We start from the raw sequence: 27,529 nt of genomic DNA, 5'->3' as shown, positions 1-27,529 counted from the left end.
TAGTTTTATGTGTAGAGTTCTTCCCCTTTAGATAAGCTTTTTTATTTTTTAGGTATTTTTAAAATTTATTTTGCTTGTTACATTGGTATTGATAATGTCTTAAACATCTCATATGTGATCATGTTGATTCACTTGGTTTCTTATTCTTTGAGATGGGGTTCTCAAAAGATGGATCTTTTTCCTTTGCAAATAAAAGTAGAATAAACTAGTTCTAAAGACTTAAAAAAAAACACTTAAAATTTTGATCTATTACATGAATTTGTTCCTCAATTTATTCTAACATTGTGCTAAAAATAAAAAATAAATTAAAAAACTGGCTAAAATTTAAAATCAAAGGAAAACATCCATAGAAGTGAAAATAGAAAATGTCTACCGAGAGCACAGTCGGTATTATTTGTTTCAATTTTGTGCTACAAGTTTTTCTAGGTTTTAATTAATTCTTCATTCTAAGAGGTTTTAATTTTTGTTTTACCATTTATATTAGTGAACTGGTGAGTTTAGCTTCTGGGTTGGGTTTGAGTTTTAGTTAAATAGACAAAACATTTAGTCTGGTTCCTGTCAACAGGTCACACAACATTCAACATCTTGGCAGCGAAAATTCAAAGAATTAACACAAGTTTTGTCTTCTTTGCTCACGTTTTATTAGTGTCTATCTTTGACATCAACAATCATTACATCATTAACATCATACAAACAATCATTACATCATTAACATCATACAAACAACCATTACATCATTAACATCATACAAACAATTATTACATCATTAACATCATACAAACAACCATTACATCATTAACACCACACAAACAATTATTACATCATTAGCACCATACAAACAATTATTACATCATTAACATCATACAAACAATCATTACATCATTAACATCATACAAACAATTATTACATCATTAACACCACACAAACAATCATTACATCATTAACACCACATAAACAATCATTACATCATTAACACCACACAAACAATCATTACATCATTAACACCACACAAACAATTATTACATCATTAACATTATACAAACAATCATTACATCATTAACACCACAGAAACAATTATTACATCATTAACACCATACAAACAATCATTACATCATTAACACCATACAAATTATACAATTTAATTAATTAATAAAAAAAAACATGAAGCAATCACATCTTAAAATATATACAACAATTAGTAAAATCTGCATGTGCAAATATTGTAAAAAAAAATTTAAAGCAGAACATAAAGAGCTTCTTACAAACAGGTAACAATCTAATTGTAACTAATAACACAAAGTGTATCTACCCGTTGATCATTTTGGTTATTGTGGGGACTAGAAACATGAGAAGCACATAAATGTCAATGTCAAAAAGAGATGGATGTATATTGTCATAGAATATATACATAAGAGTAAGAGTAACGTAGGTGGTATTTTGGTATTTTGGCACATCGGCACAATTTAGGCCATGTCATGCCCATAATCCCTCAAGGGTTATTCTCCCTTCATATCACAAGAGCTAAATTTTATACAGTTAAGTCATTAAAAACAAGGTCTATTCAATGTTAAGATAGTAAAAATTTATTAATTTAATAAAAATCTGTTTTAAATAGTTTATGTTCACAATTTCTTTGCCCTATTGCAAATCAAACCTTCGATGACAACCCCACCTCCCGGACAAAGCCCATTACCTTCCCAGGGTCGACATTATCAAACAGTGTTTTTAAGTTATGTTCTCTAAAATATTTCCCCCAAATATCCTGGTATCTGAGGCAACGTAGGAAGCTTATTTTAAAGCAGAACATAAAGAGCTTCTTACAAACAGGTATCATTATCAGAATGTAATGGTAACTAATAACACATTCATCTACCCATTGATCATTTTCCCAGGGTCGACCTTGTTTATATGGGTCGACATTATCAAACAGTGTTTTTTATATAGGTCGACATTATGAAACAGTGTTTTTTATATGGGTCGACATTATGAAACAGTGTTTTTTTTATATGGGTCGACCTTATGAAACAGTGTTTTTTATATGGGTCGGCATTATCAAACAGTGTTTTTACATGCATCTACCCACTGATCATTTTCCCAGGGTCGACATTATCAAATAGTGTTTTTAAGTTGTGTGCTCTAAAGTATTTCCCCCTAATAACCTGGTAAATTAGAAAGTTAATTGAGGTTCAACTAGTTAGAGACATTCTTGTCATTGTATTATGATACGGGTGGGTGATCCTGAGATGCAAACAAGAACAATAGAACGGTTCTGTGTACTACTGAAGAATTTATCTGTTTACTATTGTCCCTTTTGTTAATTGAACAGGTGCATATGCAAATGTTCAGGCAAATCAAAAATGTATTTAAAGGCTTGATTTTGCTATATTTAGTTAGTGTTAGAATTTAAAGAGTGAGAAGATTTAGAATAGTTTTTGTAATTAACCAACATCAACAATTCAAGAACTCACATCATAACAGTTAAATTATTTTGTGGGGAAAAGTGATGATGCATTAAAAGAATTATTTAGCATGTGATTATAATCCTTAGAGATAGCTATCAACCATTATTCATCAAATCCAAGTTTACATCCATCATATGATGGATTCAACCTTTATTTCTAGCTATTTAACTAGACAATCTGTATCTTGTGTTGATTATCATGAACGAATAATAACAAGATTCTGGATATAAATTATAAGACATGAAATCAGCTGTTTAATCAAACGCCATCTTGGTTGACAACAACAGTTACAAGGGATGTTACTCCCAAACACCGATTGGTGCAACCTATATAAAACACACATCAACATCCTTCCCTTTCTATAGCTAACAAAATACATATCAGAAATATTTGCAATTAAAATAACAAACATTAATAACTCATCTTATTTTATAAATATTATAACAACTAAAAATAAAAATAAATTTCAATTGAGAGTGTGACACATATAGAATAAATATTTCAACATGCATATTAATATTGTCATAAAAATTCTTAGTACATATCATAATCCCTATGCCACACAGGTCTATTTGTTTCTCGAGTTTATGTGGAGAGATTTAGTTAGAACTTGGAGCTTGTGGAGAGAGTTAGTTGAAATGTGGAGAGATTTAGTTAGAACTTGGAGCTTTTGGAGAGAGTTAGAGAGGCTCGGGGTTATTCAGTTACGGTAGATATACTATAGTGAAGTTTTCATTGAAGATGGCAGAAGGTCTACTTAAACCACCAACAGAGTTAAATGTGACTGAAGGTAATGTCAGTGAAAACTTTCGTCAATGAAGAAAACAAGTAGAACTGTTTCTGTTAGCAATAGGAGCTGAAGAAAAACCTAAAATCAGACAAAAAGCAATAATACTACATTGTGCTGGACCTCAGGCCCAAGAGATTTGTGAGCAGTTGCAGTATGATGAGAATGAAGACGTAAATGACCCGCAAATATTACTAAAGAAATTACACGACTATTGCAACCCCAGAAAAAATGAAGTTCTGGAAAGTTTCAGATTTTGGAACATGGAAAAGGTGTCATCTTGTGACGTGTTCATTAAGCAGCTTAGAGCTCAGGCTGAAAAATGTAATTTCAAGGAAAAAGATAGAATGATTAGAGACAAAATCGTATTCTCCGTGGAGAAAAAACTGCAGGAGAGATTATTGAATCACGATGGTCTCACATTGAAGAAGTGTTTAGATATATGCCAAAAATATGAGCAAACTGCAAAAGGATTGGCAGAGATAAATAAGGAAACTTTTGTGAAGATAGATAAGATAGAACAAAAGAAAACTGACAAAACAAACATCTTGTATTTTAATTTGCTAATGTGGCAAATACGAAAACCTTTTTACTAAAGAGATTTGCCATTTCAGTTCAAGTTCAGCAGGTTCATACTTGTGTAGCCCCCGAACTGTCTTACAGTACTGGTAAGTCTGAAAGAGATAAAGCCCCCCCGTGTTAACTAGAAACGCTAAACTAAACCCAATAGCTCCTATTTCCGGTTCAAAAAACCCCCTTCAAAGTCCTAAGCAAGGAGTGATAACTCCGTATTTAAAAAATCCTAAAAAATATGTATTTTGCAAAAAATAATCAAATTGAAGATCTAATACAAATAAACAAACAAATAACTTTAAAAAATAGAACTATATGTCTAGTTTTAAAAAATATATACGTTTAATACCACTAGAATATAAAAAACTTCAAAAATAGTCATTTCCCCACGTGGGGGGCTTATACACTGGGGCTATGGGCCTGTTCGTTTGAAAAATTATTTAAAAAATAAAAACCTTTCCGATTTCATTAAAAATAGAATTGGTAATCTCCAAAATGATTTGTAATCACGCTTGCAACGAGACTAGAAGAAATCTTGTTTTTTAAAAGTTTAAATCAAGTATATTGAATAGGGGGTTTTAGAAACGTTCAACGGTTTAGGACAAAAACGGGAAAATGTTTCCAACTGCAGAAGGAGCTAATGGGTTAATAACCATAAACAAAGCCAACACTATAATGAGTGAATTTATTTACACACTTTGTTAACACACATGGCACATAACATTCCAATATTCACTCCCTTGGTCAAGGGGAATCATTCAAAATACTCATATAAACAATGTCAACACTCTGGACAAAAAAAAAAAGACTGTCAATATATACATTACATTCTACTTATAGTTTGAACATTCTGTTTACTTTAAACATCACACCAGACATATCCATTCACAAAATAGATCTGCTATTTAAGTTTAAGCACAGGTTGTGTAGACTTGTATATAGAATAAAGCCAAACAAGTTCTGCAGAAAAATGGGGATACAAAACCAAACAAAACCGAGTCTTTACCTTTCCATTGTAGTGAACTTTCAGTCATTAACCCAAAACTGAATCATTTTAAAATCTGAAATAGAATCTAGACTAGCTTTGCTTTCATCACAGAAAAAAAATAATTGTGAAAAGGATTTTCCCCTCTAATTATTATTTATAAGCTAACCAAAACTCCATCGGATTATCTGACTTACTAGATCTAGAAAATGTGGCTGGATTATCAGCCAAGTTATCTTTATTCAATAAATTTATTGTCTGCTACTACTGAGTTACCTATTCAATATTTTAAAGTTTATTGTTCTATTTAAGATACCAGATGCACACACAAGAACCCAAAGTGACATCCGGTAAATTGAGTAGTAATAGAGATGTTACAATGTGTCACAAAACACAGTACAGTAGGTGTGTGGGGAGACTAGAGACACAAGAGGACGTATGTGTCAATGTCTGAATGATGTTTGTTGATACAATACGGGTGGATGACTGTGCAATGTGAGGCAATAAAAGTGACTACGTGATGTGTTTGACCAGATACAAGTAAAAAAAGTATGGGTGGAGAAGAAAACATATTTCAGGCCTGATTTTTTTAATGTTAGAACTTGGAGCTTGTGGAGAGAGTTAGTTGGAATGTGGGGAGCTTATAGAACAAATAATAAAAAGTTTGTAGAAGTTGGAGTTGTACAGAGAATAGAGTTGAAGTTGTCAAGTTTTTGTATAATGAATATATATTGAAACTGCTACAACGTTCACTAGTCCTTGTGTAGAATCATAAACAGTTAAAAAGAACTTGCATCATAACAGTGTGTCTTATTACTAATTAGTCCATAAATCATAAGACAGAGACACAAAAAGCCCTTTGCAGAAATTTAAGAACAAATTTTTTTTCTGAATAACAGTGTTAAAAAAAATAAAAAATTCAAAGTATAGTTTTAACATTTATTCTATTTGAAACATTATACCAGACATCTTGATTTACAAAACAAGCTGATACAAGTTCAAGCACAGCATAAATTTATGTGTCCATATTATGGTCAAACAATATCTTTCAGCTTAAGTCACAGAAATAATAAAAATGGCGAAAAAAGGATTTTTTCCTCTTGCTAAAATTCCTTGACTGTATCTAAACACATCAGGCTGAGTATTTACTGGTAAAGTTTTAACTATGTATGAGTTTCATATCGAGAGACTTTTGGTGTTTACATGTCAAAGACTGTGTAAAAGATCTTATTAAAAGAAATACCAGGAAAGAAATCGTTGAGTTCTTACCATGCTGAGGATTGCTACTCTGATCTAACTGTTTAAGAAGATCAGTTTCTGGAAGAAAAAACAACATATTTTATGACGATGTTCTTAAATTTCCTCAAATCACCATTTGTAGTTTAAATTTCAAGTCAAAGTAAAAAAAAAACTTTGAAAAATCAGCAAAAGAAATGGAGAAGATGGTCAAGCATATTCACTTATCAAAAAACTAAGGCAGTCAAGCATATTTGAAAAACTAAGGCAGATAAGCATATTTAAAAAAAAAAACCTAATAAATCTGAGTAAATCTGGAATTTTTAAGTGAAGAATTGGCAGAAAGCACATCAATTATCCCCAGTTAATATGAATTTGGTTCATGTCTAAAAGTAGCAATCAAATGCTAAGCTTTATTTGTTTTTTTTGCCAATTGAAAATAATTCAATGAATTTGAGAGTGGTCTTAAATTTCCTGAAATGACAATTTGTGCTTTAAACATCTGGACCCAATCAAAGAACTTTAAAAAAATATGCAAAAAATAAAAGCTATGGAGATAACAGTGAAGCATTTTCACTGAACAGATTAATAAAAAGCTAAGGCAGTTTTAAAGCAGTTTTTTTTGTTCCCATTTAAAGCAAAAACATCAGGCACGTTTTTTTTCTGGTATAGTTTTAATTATGCAGAAGTTTAAAGTTGAGACACCAATTTGCATCCCTGATGAATGGTGAAGAACTCTAAGCTACTACATAACAATCTCTGACATTACTAGACTTTTCCACTTTATACGTACTAAGACCCAACCCTTTTGCGTGAAGACGTCTACAAAGCTGTTAATCAATGCAAAACTATTGACTTGCCATCTGCTGGTCAGTAGCCCAAGTGAGACCACCCTGTAAAACCTTAGTTACTATAGAGACGGCAAACTTGAAACATAAAGATAATTTCACATGTGGCGAGGGAGGCCAAACCTCGATGACGGTGTTAGACCAAACCCAACAGGACGTCCAATGACCAATACCAGTACATGGCAAGCCCTTCAATGCAAAAAAAACCTACCCTAATTGGTATATGGAACGTAAGAACCCTGAACCAATGTGGTAAACTGGCCCAACTTTTAAAAGAGTTTGACACCTACCTCTGGACTAAGCATTCACTACAGAGTTGACACTATACACATATTTGAATATCATTTAATATTTGTTGACACTATACACATATTTAAATCCTACTTAGTATTGATAACTATATCAATCAACAATGTTTAACTGCGACAAAGTTTTGGAGTTAGTAAAAGAAATGAGTCTCACATGTGATAGAAAGACTCAATTTATACAAATGGAATTAGAAAAAGCTGAACAAAAAGAGAAAGAGAACGAGATGAACAAGCTGCATCAAAAGGAGATGAAAGAAATAGAGAAAGAAATGAAGGCACAAGAAGACAAAATTGAATGCGCTAGACTTGAAGCTGCAAAAGTCAATCCCAACATACTCCTACCACAGACACAGCAAGCCAAGCCTTACATATCGAAATGCCACAAATTCATCGAGAAAAATGAAACTTTGGAAAACTTGATTGTATTTGATCTGTGAAAGCTATTTGAGCATTTAATGGATGTTGTTTCTATCCTGCCAACAGTACTAGAATTTGTCCAGAGCTGTGATCCTCTGAGTGGAAGGAGAATGTGCTCCATAATATCTACCAGTACAGTGCTGATAGCTGGAAGTTCATGAATATTATGTTGTCCTTGATTTGATGATTCTAAAAAAATACAATTTCTGAAGACTTGAGCATTATTTCTATAATTTAAAATCTTTTCAGGAAATTCTGGGATAATATAGCAGTAGACATTGTAGAACCAGTAAGGAAAAGTAGCAAAGGTAATAGATATATACTAGGAATTATTGATATATCCACTAGATGTGTCGAAGCATATCCATTGAAGGAAATCAAAGCAGAGGATATCTGCACTACTATCAGGACTCTGTTTCTCAAGTTTGGCTTTCCAAACAAGCTACTATCTGATATGCCTCTAACTTTACAATACACTTGAACAAAGCGTTCGCAAATATGACAAATATACACCTTGTACACAGCACAGCTTACAATGCCCAAGCAAACGGTGTAATAGAACGCTGGAACAAAACGATAAAAGAGACAATCTACAAGTAAGAAAAGGATTCTATGGACAGCTGGGACCAGACGCTAAGTTACATGTTCTTCGCTTATAATACCAGCCCACATGAAACAACACAGTTCTCACCATACAAACTCGTTTTTGGGAGGAAACCAAAAAGCAGACAACATGCTGGAACTAGAGAACTATGAGGGTTACCACCCTTGGATTACAGATACAAAACAACAGCTATGACAGGCAATACGCATTTCTCAAGATAACATTGAAAACAATCTGGAGAGGCACAGGGTCATCAAGAATAGAAATAGAAAACTAAGGGAGTTATTATTGGAGATCAAGTTTATGTAAAAATTGAAGATAAATTTAGCAGGAATAAAAATGAAAGTAAATGACAAAACAGGCAACAAAGTATTTAAGATAGACAAAACGGAAAAGAATGTTCTCTAAACATTGATGAATTACAAAAATTTGAAACTAAAGAAATACAATCATATAATGTGGCCGAAGTAAAAGTATTAGAAACAGACAACCTAGAGTCACATATTTCATGTGAGTACAATACAGTCAACACTATTACTATTAGATCTGAATATAATAGCTCCATGAAAGGTGAGAGAAATAGAATGCAGGACATAAAAACTAAGCATGCTGACATAATAACGGAAAAAAACCAAGCTGTACAGACATCATAAAACACAGACGAGAACTAAATAAAGATTTACAAGTGAGAAGTTAAGCCTACAATGTACCTTAGGGTTATGAGGATTTAGTTTGAGAAGAAATGAGAGAACTAATTAAAGAGGGTAGAAGAGAAAGATGTGAGAGTAGTCCTTATGTTCCATAAATGGTGATAGTTAACACAAAAAAAGACAAAGGAGTTTGAATGTGCTGTGGCTAAAGGGAAGTAAATGACTGCACAATAGTTGATGCTGAACCATTACCCAACACAGACAGTATTCTCAACATGCACAGTAAGGCCTCCATATTCACTATGGACCTGAATAGAGGTTTCTGGCAGATCAAATGGACTAATCTTCTAGAAAGTACACTGCTTTTAAATGCGCTCTGCCAGGACTGGAAGGAGTTTACATCTGGAATGACAAGCCATTTGGTTTAGTGCTAAAAATTTTCTTTGGAAATAACAACTCAAAAGCATGTTGGGAAGGATTTAAGAAAATAAAAGGGCTGCGCCACGAAACGAGAACAACTTTCAGTGGATCATGAGGAGAAATTGGCCAATGAACAAAATGATTTTTATTCTTGTTTCGACAAAGGAGATTTACAAAAGAAATTTTCAACATTCTGACCTATGGCAAACAAAAAACCCTACATCAACTTTGTAACCGAAGATGAGGTGACCTTATTATTTAGAAGAGTAAACGTAATCAAAGCTTCTGGGCCAGATAAAATTAGTGGCAAGCTGAAAAAGCTATGTGCGGAACAAATCTTGTTTATCTTCTCTCACATATTAAACCACTTGTTGCAAATGTGCGTGATTCCACACATCTGGAAAACTTCAGAGAATTTACCAGTACCAAAGAAACCAAAAAATAGATAGCTTAAATGATTTTAAGAAATATTTTCAAGAATCAATATTGTATATTGCTGTGAGTGTATTCCGAAGTTGGACTATTGTTCAATTGCGTACTACGCCTTTATGGTTGGACGACTTGCCAAGTTGTTTATTTTATTCAATAAACTCTTTCTCTGCTAACAAGCTCATCGCTCAGTGTATCTTAATACTTGTGATAATTGTTGACACGCATGCTCTACACAAGACCACGACGCTCACATTATCAGAACCCAAAGCTACATTGAAAAGAGAGAGTGTTTATTATTAGCATAAAGCCATTACAGTGCGGTAGACCTACTTTTGTCATGCTTTATAATTGTCTTGTGCTCATGCTTTTATTTATTTATTATTGTTGAGCAATAAAATTTGATATGTAATGTATTATATATTTGTCACTTTGAATTTCTTGAGAAAAAAGAAAAAAAAGGCATCCAAAATTAGACTGCTGGACGCTCAATCTTTTTACAACCACTGTGACATAATGGGGAGTTAATTATTTTTGAGCTATTGTAAAGACTAGATTGATTCCCCTTATGAAGTTTATATAAGGGCATGTAGACCGTGTTTAGTTGCCACTTGCTCCTGAGTTACCAGCTTGACCACTGGACCTGTGTTGTAAATTGTATTTTTTCTGTTAGTGGTCGTGTGTCTTGGGGTACTTGGGAGAAGTGCTCTGGAGATCTTTGGGCTAAGTATATCTTTAGTCATTGTAGTATTTTATATAATGTATTAATTAGTAGATATAGCCTCAAATGATTTCCAGGCAGTATGTTTAATCCTGATGTTCTGCATCCTGGGGTACTCCCAAATGTGACATTTTTATAGCCTTGTCTCTGAGGGATTCAACCTGTATTGAATCATCAGATAGGCTTTACCGAACAGATGTCTATAGGTGAGATTCTATGAAGCTTGTAGGCTCATAGGCTTCCCTGAAGCTTATAGTATAGCATGACCCTTTTGTTTTTTTTGGCTAAAAGTGGCTGTGTCAGCCTGAAGCCTGTAACCCCAGAGTGGCCAAAAGTGGTTGTGTACTGACCTGAGGCCTGTGACCTTCAGTTGGCTGTGTAAGCCTGAAGCCTGTAACCCCAGAGTGGCCAAAAGTGGTCGTGTACTGACCTGAGGCCTGTGACCTTCAGTTGGCTGTGTAAGCCTGAAGCCTGTAACCCCAGAGTGGCCAAAAGTGGTCGTGTACTGACCTGAGGCCTGTGACCTTCATTTTTCTACACTGATGTGTGATTACCAGACTATGACAATAGTGTATATATTATATGACTAGGGCGGTGTGCCATACTTTTTTTGGAAAGTGTAACTTTTATTTTGTTTTGAGAAGGACGGTGAGTTGATGGCCATTTATTTACATAGTTGTAACATATGACTAGGGCGGTGTGCCATACTTTTTTTGGAAAGTGTAACTTTTATTTTGTTTTGAGAAGGCCGGTGAGTTGATGGCCATTTATTTACATAGTTGTAACATATGACTAGGGCGGTGTGCCATACTTTTTTTGGAAAGTGTAACTTTTATTTTGTTTTGAGAAGGCCGGTGAGTTGATGGCCATTTATTTACATAGTTGTAACATATGACTCGGGCCGTTTGCCATACCATTTTTGACTGTAACTTTTGTTTATTTTCTGATAAGGCCGGTGAGTTAATGGCCTTTTATTTAAACATTTATTTGACTTTATTTTACTCATGTATAAACTTTGTATATATGTTTACTGTCGTGTGCGCGTGAAGTTTTCTTTGCATTTAATATTGGTGTTTTAGCGTATAGAAAGTAGTTTCTTTTAAGTGCGTTTTGTTGTCTAGAATATTTTGTGTGTGTGTGTGTGTTTACGTCACCCTTAGTTCCCGCAAGAGAGAGAGAGAGAGCTTCTTTTGTGAGCTAGGTAGCTAGTTTTGTTGGTTCTCCTTGTAAGGGGTGTTAGGCTTTGGGCTATGGGAAAGTGTGTCATCTTTCCGCTCTTGGAGTTGTGGAGTAACTATCGGTGTTGAGGTGTAGGGAGTTGAGGTTCTGTTGGGCGCCGAGATGGATTGTGAGCGTGAAGGTGTGTTACGGAAACTTGTTGGTGTGATACTAGACTAATTATTAATCAAATGCTAACTTCAATGATATTGATGCATATGTGAATATGTTTGAAAATTACAATTAAGTATAATTAAATATTGTTCCTGTTGACAACTGTTGTTATTCACTAAATGTTCAGTTGAATAACTGTTATTCAATGTTTGTATTTTACATGCTATTACCTTTAGGTTCTTGTGTTACTCTGTTCAGGCTGGGGATACGGGACCATCATATCATGCCCTACCTAAGCGACAAAACCCACCTGACAGAAATGGGGGCTCGTCCAAACAATATGTAAATGTCAACTTTGTGACCTCTGTGTCCTTGATTTGACCGTTGGGGCCAACATAAGATATATAACATATGTGTAATGTTTATGTATTAAATAAAATTAAATACATTTAAGCCGTTTGAGCGGTCTGATGCTTTATGTACAGCACACGATAGATTAGTTGGGCATCCCTTGTATTTTGCCTAATGTGAGTAGTTCCCATTTGTTTTAGTAAACTTAGAGTGTGTAGTTACTCTTTGAAACTATTGTAATCTGTTTTTTTATTTTATTGCCACCAACGCCTGAATCCTCTGACTCTGAGCGGCAACGTGTGAGAAAACAGAGAGAAAAAATTTATAACCGTAACATTTATGTGTCACAGATAGGCCTAAACTTGCAGTAACCTAGTTAAATTCTGTGAAAGCATTTAAGTGATGTCATAAACTACCTGATGAATCATTATGGCAAGTGTTATCTAGTAGACAAAAGAATGGATGGATTCAGTAACACCAGCAGTGAAGATCATTTGGAAATAACCAGTATTATAACATGTTATGGCAGGAAATATTAATTTGTAAATTTTAAGAGAGAAACATCAATTAAAGAAAATGTGTACATGAGATTCAGCTTTTAAATTTTTTTGAAGGTATAGTTAGCTTCTCCAGTAAAGATGAAATCACCTAAGACTTGCGTCTGTCACACATTTTGTTCTATAAGCTTCTTTAGTAGCCCTTTCAGCCATGACTTTCCGCCACTCACAAAATTCAGAGAACAGACAGTAACTACACTTCCAGCAGTCTTCAACCTCTACCCCTGCGGTACCTCTTTTGGCCAGCCACCATTCAATGTGTCTACTGTATTGCTCAGCTAATGACTGAAAGTCCAAACAGAAGTCTACAACAGAGATGACCTGTTTTGTTTCTTGATGGATATATTCCACTTTGGCAAAATGTACAGGAGGCATTGCTTGAACCTGAAATTGAAAAATTACATCAACTTTGAATTTCAGAACCAACTAGGTGCAACTTTATATGTATCCAATTGTGAAGTATTCAATCTAGCAGATTGTTTTCGTAGAGTTCAAAGACAAAGCTTATATTAAGTACTAGCTGGACATTACCTGCAGCCTGCGGGTCTAAGTTTGTGTTTACTAACCTAGTGGATTGGATTTAGACGTATGTTAAACTTAGCTAATGATCCTTTCAAGTTTTTTTCTCTTTCGCTACGAAAATAAAATTAGGCTTGCGAAAATGGGTTTACCGGAAGCCGATACATTCATATCTATTAAAAACGAAAAGAGCGATAGCTTTGTTAAATGAATGGGATTATAAAGTGAACAATTAAACAAAATAATTTGTAGTACGCGATTCATGAATGAATATAGATATAGGCCTATCTCAACTCGGCTTCGCAGCTTTAGTAAAAATGCTTTAGAAAACCAAATTTGAATGTTTATTTGATCAAAATATGAAATAATTGGACTATAATTAGTATGTTCATGTGTTAAAGTATAAAACTATCTGTGCGAAGAGAAGTTTTATCATCTTAGATTTGAATTAGAGTTTTAGATCTAGGGATGGGATTACAAAGTAAACAATTAAACGAATTAATTTTTAGTACCGGTACGCGATTCGGTATTGTCTAATGAAAGAATGTTCGCCAGGAAATCTGTAGTCACAGATATCAGGAACTAATTTATGTAAAAAATGCTTTTGAAACACAAAATTGAAGGTTAATTTTATTATATAATGAAATCAATGGATCTTCTTTTGTATTTTCATGTGTCAAAGTAAAAAACTATCTGCGCAAAGTGTATTTCTTAAAAATAGATCTAGGTCTAAATCCTTTCAATCTTTTCTCATGTCAACATTGTTAACCATGGCCTAGATCCATAAATACTATAGTTTTAATAGAGTCTGACAACTTTTGTTTTTTGAGGGTCTTAAGTTTGTTTTAGGGCTACAATACATATACTATGGTCTAAGTTAGTACCCAAGGAACATTCCTGCCTAGTTTTATCAAGATTGGTCAAGCGGTTTTGTTGTCTATAAGTCACATACATACATACACCTTACTTTCTACTTTATAGTATAGATAATTGTATGGATTAGTTTGGATCAGTCATGTAATTATATGTATCATTGGGACCATAATAAATCTGTGCGATTAGAATTATTTTTACCAATAGCTTTTGGCTTTCTCAATGCGCTATGATCCTATCACTTGTTTGGACCAACTGTGAAAGGAGAAGTGAAGAAGGGGGTATTTTGACAAATGTTTACATGATTGTTTTTTAAAAATGCATTAAAAAAATGTTCACTCAGGGCTCAAGAGTTCTCAGGGGAACTAATTCAACTTATGCCAATACATCTGTCAAGTACAATTTCTTTCCCTTGTTCAAGGACTAACAAAATAATTAATTACCAATAGTTAATTAACTAATTGGTAAATTTTGTTTATAGATTTTTGTGTTGACAGATAAAAGAAATAATTGGGCAAAATTCAGCTCGATCCAGTGTGAGAGAAATAATGTGTACAAACTTTTTACCAGACAGACAGACGGAGTGAGTTTATAAAATATAAATATTTTGTAAAAAAACAGATTCTATATTCTAGGTTACATAAGACAAGATAAGCTTAATAATATCTTTGCTAACCTGAGTTAATACTGCATCAATTAAGGCCCCAAGAGTATGAATCTTATTAGCTGAGTTGATTCTTGATTGGGTAATGTGTTTCATAACACTCTTACTGAACTGTGCATTGATGTTGAGCTGCAGTTTGGCAGCCATCAATTCTTTAGAAAATCTCCCCTCAACAAGGTCATTGAAGAGCTGAGCATATAGAGACACCTTCAGAAATAACAATAAGTGAAGAATATAAATATGTATTTTTACATTGGGAAACAATAACCAATATTCAGTAGGACATTTTGAAACATGTAGAATTATTAAATACCATTAAATATTTCATTGTGAAGGTAGCTGAACTGCAAAAATATGTGGTAGCTATAAATGTTTTAACCAATTAGTCAACATTCTATTTACAATTTATTAATAATAGAAATAAAATTCACATTTTAGACTTAATGAGGGTGTCGTGTAACCAGCACAACAGCTAGCTACCTTTACTTTCCCCGAATAATATTATGTAGTTGACAGAACTCAAACGGACATTCTAAGTATACCTAAATTCTAAATAAACAAATGGACTTATAAAATAATGAAGTTAAACTAAATAAGTGACATGGAATATATTATGAAAGGTAAAAACATATATAGCATAAAATTCTACCCGTACCTGATATTTGTCTTTTCTAATCTGACCCTGTTTCGGAGGAAATGAATTTCTTCTCGTCTTTAGTTCAGTTATAATGACAGTATATTCATTTAGATTATATTGTAATTCATCAATTATGCCGTAAACAAAGACATCCTTGTCAAACGGCACACCAAACACTGGAATCTCCCTAGCAAGTCTGTTGCCATTGTAAAATGATTGTACAGCAAATTGAAGATTGAGAAATTTCACACCCCAGTCATCTTCTTTGGTTTCAATGTTCACCTGTATTGGGACCTGAATCTCCAATTCTAGTAATAGAAAAAGAAAATAACAATTAGAGTACAACTCCCAATATTTGCCCTTTCTGCAGAACAAAACAAAATGTAATATATCAACATTTTTTAATGTTATTTTTTAGTAAGTTAGCCCAAATTTTATTCAATACTATTAAGTTACCAGTAACAAAAAATAGAAATACATTTTATTTTAGTTGTCAACAATTAAACGGATGTTTTTGACTTTGATTTTTATAGAAAAAAATACAAATTTGCATGTAACATTGATCGAGCTAACTAACCATTGTATTATGACACCCCAGACAGTTTGTGTCACTCAATCCCTTTCTTTCTGTATATAAATTCACTATATTACATTTTAATGATTTGTAAACTTTTTTTTTCTCTATTCCTCACTAAAGAACGTATGATTTTGATTCAAATTTAAAAAGGCAGTAGGTGATTTTTTTTTAGATTAAAGTAGTAATTAAAAATTTTTTTAAAAGTGATTTTCAGAGAGCAATGACTCCAGAACATAACAAATGTAATTGAAAAGTCTCCATCAATGTGATCTGACTGACAAGTAAACAGTAAAGAATGCCCAAGACAGTTCTTTATATACTGGTAATAAATAGGTTTATTCTTAACAAGAGCAAATCACTGCAGTATCATATTCACCTCCACTTCATTATCCACTGCCCTTAAAACTGTAGCCTCAACAGTTTCTGTCCAATACACAGCTAACTGGCGTATAGAATATCATCCTAAAAAATTAGCCTCTTTACAGTGTAACAGCCTCATTTGACTTATTGATTTAACTTAAAATTAAAAGACTATTATGTTATTAGATTGAAATCACAAGATCTAGACAATATATCCGAGATACATTATATAAAAAGAAAATATCAATTCATTATACTGCAGCACCCCCGCCCCCATTTCACTATAAAGAAACTGAACAAACTTAAATGATCTAGCTTCAAATGTGGCTCTATAAATTTTAGAAGGTGTAAACTATTGTCTTGTGTGAGACGGAGATGTGTGAGATGTGGTGGGCTGCAAGACTTGGGTGTTAGGGGCGGTAAGGCAAAGGTAAGTTGAGAATGACATTCAACTCAGTGCAAATGAGACGGGGAGAGGGAAAGTGGGGGGGGGGGGGGGGGGGGGAACCAGCTCTTGAGCAGGTAAAGAGGGAAGGGAAAGGACAAAATTTTGTGGATGAATGGTGGGGTGGGGCCTGGTATAAAATTGAATCTGCTCATAAAACCACATTGATTTTACATAAATAATGTTCTTTTGTAAGGGCTACTGTCTTTTTTTTTTCTTTCTACATGCGTACTGAATAATGGGAGGAAAGAAAAAAAAAGTAGGCTACATGCACACATTTTTTCCTAGGCCTTTTAAATTTTTTTTTTAAATATGGTTCTCAGACTTTTCTAACCAGAACAAAATATTTCTCAGTAATGCGAAAGCTGTCATTAAAGCTGGTGTAGATAACTTTCACACGATGCCATTTTTATTTATTTGCAAGAAATAAGGAAAACTATATTTTTTTTTAAATGATTGGAAGGAACTTTGAGGAGTCAATTCAAATTTGAGGAGAAATCTCTGCAATTTGTAGAAGAATTTAGGCAGTCTATTTTTTTTTAAAGAGATTTGAGGAGTGTTATAAACTCAAAAATCAATTAATTAATGAATTAATAATAGATATGAATCTTACATTTTTGGGTGACAATGCTTAAAATGTGTGGTATGAGTAAGTAAGCAATTAGCGATACCTCTTTGAAAGTGAATGTCTGATCCCTTTTTTTTAACAAGCTTTTGTTCAGGGGTTTCTTCAATGTCTACTACCATTCCTGGTGGAGCTCTAATTAAATATATTCCTGGATCCAGACTGTACACCAGCTGTTGTTCACACCTGGTACCCAAATGGAATAGAGATGTTTAACTTCAATCATTACACAGTCGAACCTTGTTAAAAAATTATTTTTTTTTGTATTGGAAATCACTTCTTAGTTTTTCATAATTTTCCGCTATATTAAACATCAAATAAATTGTGGCACCGTAAAAATCCAGAAATTCAAAATCCTAGTCTTCACTGGGACTAGAACATGAGGCCCCTCAGTTTGGAAGCTTTATCATATGACTTGAAGTAATTAGTTATTAAATAATATTTCAAATAATTTCTTTAAACAATTCTTTGTTACCCTTTAAGGTGTAGACAACTTCAATTAATATATATATAAATATGAAAAAGGTTGACATAAAAAAAAAATCTTTAAATAAAAAAACAAACTTGATTACCATTGTTGCTTGACCAAGTCTGATACTGTGAGATATTCAGGCCTGAAGCATATTTGTGGTGTTCCTTTAGTTCTGATAATGCTATCACATTCCAGTCTTTGTGCTGCACTTATATTTTCACAATTAACACAGTTCTCTGTCAAATAATATACTAGGAAAATAAAATGACTAAAAGAAAATCTTTCAAATCAATTCACATTAACATTGAAGTTGTGCTGATTTCCTCTTTTCACATGACCTAAGCACTTGTCATTCAATTCTTCAAATAGTTTTCTGTGCCTTATACTTTAAATAAATTGCTGCTGCAGTAAATTGTGATACTGTTGCATTCCTTTGGCATTAGTTGTTAGATCTAGATTGGTAGAGTTTGGATTGCAAGCTTATATCAGATTGTTTTTATTTAATGATTTGATTGCCAGGGGAACAATTATTGTGTCTGTTTGTCTTTGCTATCAGTGTCTTGTATCTAATTTGTGATGGTAAAAATCACAAAATCCTGATCCAAAGGGTGATTTTTTATTTCTAGAATCTTTTTAGCTTTTTTATGGATGTTTGTCTCAAACAGCTACCCAAATGGGGTTTGTTTGTGTCAATGAGTTTACCAGCAGCATTTAAGATTCTATGAAGTTTATTTTTATTTTTAATGTTAAGATTGCCATACCAGGCAGTGATATTAATTTTAGGCGATGTTTTGCCCTACATTTTTTCAAGAATTCTCTTCCTCTACTTAGTAAATACAAACAAGACATTAAAAGATATATAGATCTATATACACACAAAATGCATGTCAGGCACAATTTGACTCTAGCACATTTAGATGGGATAACTTTAAAATCCCCTTTAACAATCCGAGCATTCAGTAATAGATTAATACTTTAACTGGTCTATTGTGTCAACATCTATCTCAAACAATTATAAAGAAGTTGTTGACTTTTTCGTACACAGGTTCCTTTTATCTCCTCCGTGCTCACTAAGAAAGGTTTATGACAGATTCGCAACCTGACGACCCCCATTCATGAAAAAAACGCAAGCTCAATCAAACCTTTGTATTTTATTTTCTGTATTTCCCCAAAAGTCTGCAGTCTATATAGGAAGCATTTAATAAACAAATCACAAAAATTTCATATTTTCAAAGAATTTTTTTTTTGTTTCCTAAGTCTACTTATTTTTAATATGTCTTGCGCAATTTCCACTTCCTTTTAGACTCTGTCTAAATAAAAAAACAAAACCAATCCTAATAGCATTACTAAGATCTAGAGCTTTTTCTTTATTTTTTGATAGAAAGAGAAAAAAGGAGAGTAAGGAATAATACTTTGTAACACTGTAAAAAAAAACAACTAGATTCTAAATCCTTTATTCAAAAGCGGTTAAATAAACAATTACAATAAATCATACCAAAATGACATTTCTTTTTATTTAGAGAGACAAAATACCAAGATTAATGTACAAAGGGGAACAGGAATGTGTACAAAGGACATCGTAGGACAAACTTTTTGTTGTTGGCGAGGGAAGGAGGAAGTGGATAAGTAATTGTGCTGCTAAAATTAACGGTCCCAAAATATGACAGCGTGCATGTGTCAGGGGCGTATTTGAAGTGCATCTTTTCAAATTAAGTCAAAAGTCTATGTCACACTATGTGGGAGAAATTACGATGCACAAGACACAAGTAAGTCAGGTAAAAAAAAAATGGGGGTTACGGAGAGCAAAAGAAAGAGACAATCACAAAGGAAAGAGAGAGCAAGCCGTGAAATTTCATTGTTGATTCTAACAGATTTTAAACAGATACACTTATGCATGGGCTAACAAGAGTCTTTAAGTTAGGTTGATTGTTAAAAACTTTAAAAAGCGGTGTTTCGGCCATCTAAACAATAATTTATTAATTATATAATTATTATTACTGTATTATAAATTATGTATAGCCATAGGTGAGGTCGCCATAGCCGCTATAGCCCTAGCCCTAACTATAGGCCAGGATAGCCGATAGTCGCATAGGTGACAATAGGCTCAATTAGTCTACATTTACATACCAAGAACATCAATATTGGCTAATTCTTGATCGTCATCATTCCAAAAATCATTGAGCACATTCATAGTGATACTCAACTCAATGCACTAACAGTACTGACACTGCAGGGGTAGCTCTAGATCTAGAGCTAGAATGCTAGATCTAGCCATATCGCAGGCGAAGAAATCAAATTGACCGCTGTTTGATGCCAGGTAAGTTAGACTAGTTAGAGACTTTTTTCTGCCTACTTTTGTTATTCTACATAGTCTCTGTCAAAGAAAAAATAATTAAAAAAAAAATAAACTGTAAACAAAGCTAAAAGTAAACGTAATTTACATTTTAGAAGGTCTACACTAGAATCTATTCTAGATGTAGATCTAGATCTCAAATGCTTCTCCGGTTAGTTTTTTTTTTTTTTTTATAAAGAAGAATTAAAAAAATAAATAAATAATGAATTATTTTGCATTTGGATCTAGATCTAGATGAAATCATGAATGGAAGCTTATTAACCAATTATATAGATCTAGAAATCTAGATTATAGATATAATGATCTAGTCCAATTTATTTATTGTTTGTTCGTTGTTTTTTATACGAGTTATTTTAATGCAAGTTTGGCCAGATTGCCTTTTATTGAAAGCGATTACCGCCCCTTAGCATTTGCTTAGTTACGTTTGATTACTATGCTGAAAAAGACGACATCCTGCTTAAAACTACGTCCAAACACATTTAGATTCTTGATATTTGTAAGTTCTTTCAGAATTATAAATCTAGATAATATTTTTCAAAAGTAGATCCAAATCTATACAAATGGCCGAAATGCATTTGGTTGAATAGTGCACTTTATATATATATATATATATATAACTAATCGTAAACTATAAAACTATGCGTCTAAAAATAATCTAATAATAATAGATAGATCTAGATCTAGTACTATAATTATAATATACTTAAATTAAATATACTATTTTTACTAGTAAATAGGATTTTACTATTCAAAAATAATAATATTCATTAGTCTTATGTATTTAAAAAGAGAAAAAGTTGTGTTAATATTTTGATGTCTAGTCAACATCATTATACTATACTAATGTTTTCAAACAAAATCTAGAATGAAAGTTTTAGAAAATGACAAAATGGTAAAAAGATAATTAATTTTAATTAGATACTGTGCTGAATCTACTATAAGGCTAAGACTAAGGCACATTTTGAAGGAATAAACTGCTTTATGTTTATTGCAAGAGGCTCCATATCTCAAATAGCTTAGCGTCTTATCAAGTCTAAATCCAGTCCTGATTAGAAAGTTACATAGAGAATTTAGGTTTAGATGCTTAAAAACACAGTAAGTTCTATAAGCATTGAGGAAAGTAGTTGGCAGCAGATGGCCTCTGAAAGAGACAGCTGGAGAACTCTCATGGAGGCCGTGGGACAGAGTAGAAAAGAAAAGCCCTTGTAGAGGACAGGCGCAGAAGACTTAAATAGACCCCCACCCTGCCGAACAACAGCTTTGTCTGCATCATATGTGGGAAAATATGCAGGTCACAACTGGGTTTGCGTGCCCAATTTAGACAGTGTACTCATCCTTAATCTTCATAATCAATGCCATTGTAATTCATTCAGATCTATTATTTATGATACATGTTTGTTTGGAGATTGTGATTGAAAAGATATGATTGTGATTGGTAAAATATGGTTATTACCAACAACGACTCTACCAAGCACATTGAAATGGTTTTGCTGGTAAAGTTGAATGGGAGGAGTCGCTAATTAATTTAAGAGGATACAAATGAAAATAAAAATTAAGACTATGAAAGATGAAAGTGTGTCTTAACACTAGGAGGCGTGGTAGCTGAGCGGTAAAGCGCTTGGCTTCTGAACATAGGTCCTGGGTTTGAATCCTGGTGAAGATTGGGATTTTTAATTTCAGGAACATTAAGGTTCTAAGTCAACCCAGCTCCAATGGGTACCTGACATTAGTTGGGGAAAAGTAAAGGTGGTTTATCATTGTGTTGGCTACATGAACACCCTCGTTAACCATGGGCCTCAGAAACATATGACCGTTACATCATCTGCCCTATAGATCACAAGCTCTGAATGGGGAACTTTACTTAACACCACAAAACAATCTTTAACTTTCTTAGTGTCAGAATAACATAGAGGTGACAATAGGTATCTGATTAAAAGTGTGTTTCGTCAAAAAGTATTTAGAATTTGTTTTACTCTGATCTTAGAAGTACTTACAACAATGTCATGTAATATGTTCCTTTCAGTTTTAATAATTATGAACAGATTAGTAAAACATCTGTTGGTTTATTTAACTAGCAACTCACAAAAGGCAGACATTTATCTCATCACTATGAGGGCTTTAACAAAACAAAAAGAAAACATTAAGTTTTGTTGCCTCTGAGGTGTCTGCAAATATTGCTTTAAATGATGAACTTTTAAGAACATGGGTTACCAAATGTGGTGTATATCACTTAATCTAATTAACTAACATTGGCAACGCATAAACTCTGCTGACTAAACTAACATAAATTTTTGATAGTTATTTACAAAGTTTATATCAACTCACTCTGTCTGTCTGTATGGTAAAAAGTATGTGCACGTTATTTCTCCCACACCCAATCTGATATTAAGCTGAAATTCTGCACAATCATTTCTTTTACCTGACAACATAATAATCAATAACCAATTAGTTAATAAACAAACAAAAATAATTAACCAATTAGTTAACTTTTGGTAATTAATTATTTTGTTTGTATCTTAAACAAGGGAAAGAATTTGTATTTGACAGATGTGGTGGTATAAGTTGAATTAGACCCCTTGAAGATTTTTTTTTGCTTTTTTTTTTTTTCCACCAAGAGACTCCTTTTCCAACTGGTCCAGACAAGTCATAGGATCATAGCCTATTCAGAAAGCTAAAAGCTTAACAAAAACAATTGGTAAAAATATTTATAATTGCACAGATTTATTATGTCTATGTCAACTATGCATATCATTATAAGACTGATCCAAACTCATTGATACAATTACACTTAATATAAGCTTTTTTTTTTTTTAAACTATTTTTTATTCTTGTTCCATTGCATTCAAACTTAGTTATTTGTTATTTTTCATTTCAGAGTGACAGTAAAATGCATCAGTGATAGCAACGGAAATAAAAATATGATTTAAAAAAACATTACAGAGTTTGGTAACTGAGGAATGGCTGAATCTAAAGTTAAAAAGTCTAGAAAGAAAAAGAAAACCAAAAAGAGTTCCGACAAAAGAGATCCTACACTTAAAGTTAGTAGTGATGAAGATAGATTGGAAGTAGAAGGCATACAAGCATTGGAAACACTAGTTCAAGGTAATAAAGTTTTTGAATTCAGTCATGAAGTAAAACTTTCAATCTATAAATTGATTGGTGCTATTTTGTAAATGAAGCCTATAGTTTGATGATGGAACTATATTCTGTTCTCTTTTGTATTTTGAAAAAAAAAAAAAAAGGCTTTTGGTTTCTTGTCTTGATTTTAAAATATTCAACTGCAGGATAAAAAAAAAGAATAATAATTTTAATGCATCAAAGCAAATTTAAATAATCTAATATTTACCTCCCCACTAGTCAAGCTTAATTCACTTTTTTTTTTTTTTGTAGACAAGAAAAACATTGAGATTATTATTATTATTGATTTTTTGAAATGTATAAACATACCAGTCATGTAATCATTTTAACATTCAAGAAATATTCTATTGAAAAATCCAGCCCACATGACCCATGAATGGTGTATTTGTGTCACATACGTTAGGATTCCAATCCAAAACTATAATAAGAAAGGTCAAGGAATTTCAATTCATTGCACTAATGGGTCAAAGGTTGCATTTCTTTTCTGCTGCCTCACTATACTGTAAATCCTTATCAGACATAAATAAAAGTTATGCAGTTACATAAATACCAAAATGGGCTTTATAAGTCAGATTTTTTCAAAATTACAATAATATAAATATTAAACATTATATAAAATATTTATACTCTTAGGTGATGGAACTCTATTTCACAAGAACCTAACAAAGCTGCCTAATATACAAGCCAATCAAAATTCTCTATTTTATCATACCAAGGCTGACCCTGCAGAGAATTCACCAGAGATTCTATTGACAGATACTAAAACATCTTTCCATCAAGCAACACAAAAGTCTGCGTTGCCTAATGCAAAAAAAAAGCCTAAAATAAATAATGGGAAACATTTAAACAGCAAAACATCTCAGGGTAGCAAAGAAAAAACTGCGAAAGCTTCAGTTGAGAAACCAGAATTGGCTGACTTTTTACCCATTCAGAGCTTCAGCACCCTTAATTTGAGCACCAGATCATTAGAGAGCCTTAGATGGGATAACATACTAGAAGATACTGAGGAAGAAAAGGAAAGAATAAGACTATATAAACTAAACAGGAGGAAACGTTATCTGGCAGCTGCACAAGCCAAAGGTTTGGCCTGGGCTACAAATTATGCAATGAACTCCTCTTTTCAGCTTTCAGAGGATACAATTTTAGAAAAAATCTGGCCAGCACAAAACACAATCTCAGATTTCAGCCCTATGAGAAATTTGCAATCATCCCATGGACATAACATGTTGTCCGGCTTGATTGAATGTTGATTACTAAAATGTATGTAATCGTGACTTGATTCAGTGATATTTTATTGTATAATTCATTATTGTTAAAGATTATACATATATATATATAGTTTTATGTAAACCAAAGAAATGCATGTCAAATCAAACCTGTGATGTACATACACTGATAACAACTTTTTTTTTTAACTGATGAAATACACTTTGTAAACTTCAACAAATAATTAGATTTTTAAATTATAAATTGGTTACAATACTGGTTTTGATTTTAAAAATTTTTGTAAATATTTTTTCTATATTAAAAAATACTTTCAATCTATGCAAATTTCCTAAAACAGATTTTCATGTTTTGCTAATGTATTTCATTTATTAAGTAGGAATCCTTTGGAAATGTACATATAGCCTACTAAAGGCATATACAAATTTTGTTGCTTTTTTTGCTATATCCTTAAATAGTTTATTCTCTTTAAAATCTCCATGCAAGTATGGAAAGGGAAAAAAATGTACCATGCAAAATTTGAAAAAATGTGTTTGAACATAATTATTTGAACATATTTAGACACTGTGTCTGCTGACTTACCAGTAGTAACATTGGCCTTCCACTTCTAAAGGAAGCTTAATTCAAATTATCTTATAATAGTGTTTCCCAAACTTATTCTTAGCGGAATATCCTGAGCATTTAGCAGAACATTTCACTTATTTTTTTAGAGAGATTAATTCACGTTGTGGCCTTCTAGTTAATAATTCCAGTAGTTCTTGTAACACTTATTCAGACCTAGCGGAACACAGTTTGGGAAACACTGTTCTAACGGAATACCATACATTGTCAATATACCCACAGATCTCATCTTGCCAGTTTGTTTGTTTTTTCTTCTACATTATTTGTGAATAAGTATTATTTGTGGTTCCATTTGCTCCCAGGGTGTACATGACATATAAAGAAGGTTAAAAATAACTATGGCATCAGTATTGTTTTTATGTGTTCTCCTTTTCTCTCCAAGTTTGGAGATATATAAAAATACATTATTTATTAAGTTTACTTTTTATTTCGCTGTCGTAAAAATATATCACGTGAGAAGCAAATGTTTTTTAATTTTTATTTGTTTACTCTTGACAGGCACAGCGTCATAAGCAGATGTAGCAGTCAGTCTGTAACAAGGTGACAAAATGTTATTAAGGCCCTTATTGTTCTTCTTGCTTTCCCTCCATCATTTTATCTTTTTTTTTTTTTGGCCTACCTCTTGCCTGACATCCTGGCTATTACATCTGCTATCATGACTAATTGACTCATGGTTGATAATCTCACTCAGTACCAAACCAGATTATTTTATTTTTAACTTGGCTGCAAAAATTTTTTTCTTAAGCTTATGAGGAAATTGGTGAATTCTGATAACACAAACTCTATTTGTAATCTTGTTTTTTAAGCTTATTAGGGAATTTAGAGTAAGAGCTGTATAGTAGGACTTTATTCCCAATATAAGGCTGCTACTGCAAGTCAAGTCATCTAATGAAGAAATCAAAACAGTATAATCTGAAATTATACAAACAGGGTAATACAGCTATCACTGGATTCAGAACCCCACACTTTTATGCATAAGATGTCTCTTTTATATTGAATTTTAATTTTTCTACACACCTTTGGAGAAACTTGTATGTATTTTTTAAATGTTCTGCAGTTATATTATTGAATTGTATAAAATAAGTTTTCATTTTCTTTACAAGCTTAAATATATAAAGACTAGGAAAGCAAGTCTAAATAAATGCTTGTAAAAATGTAAATTTATACTCTTTATGAATTCTGCGACCCTTCTTGTTCTTTGAGCCAAAAAAAAAAAGCCTAATTTTTATTATTTTTTATTTGGTTTTCATCCTTATTAGTATTATTACAATTGCTTCAAATGGTAGGCAGTTACTACTGTTTCTTAATTTTCTAGATGCATTAGTACCGGGCATTCAGAAAACATTTCAAAACTAATGTTCTATTTTTCACCTTGCCTTATTCGTCACCACCAATATCTGTTAAGGGGTAATCTTTCAAAGCCATAGGACTTCAAAATTTAGTTATGCTATTTTTGTTCTAGTAGAAAGCAATTTCATTGTTTGAATTACGACTATCTCTTAGTGCTTTTCATTGTTTTGAAATATTTGCATATCAGTAAAAAAAAAAAATATACAGATGTCCTGGATGTTTTACAAGGAATAATTACAAAAGAATTAGCCTATTGGTCAAGCTAATGGGTTGATTTAATTATTTCACATTACAAATGCATTATATTACAATAATGGTAATGTCTTCAATTCCAAAGATTAAGGATGAGTGCAGTATTTCACATGACTATGCAAACCCAGTTTTGACCTGCATATTTTTCTGCAACTCTTGCAGACATAACAATTGTCCAACAGCTGTCTATTTTAGTTTACTTTGGTCTCCTGTGCTGTTTTCAATAAGGAATTTTCTTTGGGTCTCAATTAAAAGAAAAACAATTTCTTGAAAAATAATGAGTTAAAGTTAATTCATTATTTGCATGTAATCATTTATAGTTTTAATTTTAATGTTGCAATAAAGTTGAGTGATTAGCTTTGTTTCTTTTCATTTTATTAGATGAAAACTATTTTATTAGACTTTGCTAGTTTTAGAGTTAACTTACATTAGAAATAATAAATTGTGTTTGTAAATGAATGAAATTAATAAATAAAGAGTGACTAAATATGCTATTTGTTGTGGTTTTACTTCAAATTATGCAAAAACAACCCATCTTTTTTGTAAATCAAAATTTGTAAATCAAAATTAGACACCAACAAAACAAATTTTACTACATAAATAAAAAGTTGAATATTTTTATGACTCATATCTGTCATTCATAACAAACTAGAAAAACTTAGACCAAGTTTTAGCAACTTTTCTTTCAAATGTATTCTTTTTAAAACTGTAATAAAGTTAGAATCAGACATTAAAAATA

The 27,529-nt window shown here is 32.4% G+C and overlaps 2 protein-coding genes across 3 annotated transcripts; one reads left to right on the top strand and one right to left on the bottom strand.

Moving 5' to 3' along the window:
• Positions 1 to 1,455: 1,455 nt before the first annotated feature.
• On the bottom strand, positions 1,456 to 20,222 carry LOC129922143 (exonuclease V-like). Of its 2 annotated transcripts, XM_056006854.1 has the most exons (7): positions 19,980 to 20,222; positions 17,953 to 18,088; positions 17,427 to 17,566; positions 15,392 to 15,681; positions 14,749 to 14,943; positions 12,914 to 13,064; positions 1,456 to 3,923 (listed from the first exon to the last, which is right to left on the bottom strand). In XM_056006854.1, exons 1-7 carry the CDS (start codon positions 20,041 to 20,043, stop codon positions 3,907 to 3,909), a joined length of 993 nt encoding a protein of 330 aa, XP_055862829.1. In that variant the 5' UTR covers positions 20,044 to 20,222; the 3' UTR covers positions 1,456 to 3,906. The 2 variants fall into 2 exon arrangements, with proteins under 2 accessions (XP_055862829.1, XP_055862828.1); XM_056006853.1 differs by having other exon boundaries at positions 1,456 to 13,064; positions 19,980 to 20,221.
• A 385-nt stretch (positions 20,223 to 20,607) lies between these two features.
• Positions 20,608 to 27,279, top strand: LOC106057942 (uncharacterized). Its single transcript, XM_013215293.2, has 3 exons — positions 20,608 to 20,701; positions 23,081 to 23,307; positions 23,977 to 27,279. The coding sequence occupies exons 2-3, from the start codon at positions 23,163 to 23,165 to the stop codon at positions 24,591 to 24,593; spliced, it is 762 nt and encodes a 253-aa protein (XP_013070747.2). The 5' UTR covers positions 20,608 to 20,701; positions 23,081 to 23,162; the 3' UTR covers positions 24,594 to 27,279.
• Positions 27,280 to 27,529: the final 250 nt, after the last annotated feature.

The sequence above is a fragment of the Biomphalaria glabrata genome, chromosome 12 (genome assembly GCF_947242115.1).
Source record: "Biomphalaria glabrata chromosome 12, xgBioGlab47.1, whole genome shotgun sequence".
NCBI lineage: Eukaryota > Metazoa > Mollusca > Gastropoda > Planorbidae > Biomphalaria > Biomphalaria glabrata.
This window is presented reverse-complemented; position numbering and strand designations above follow the sequence as displayed.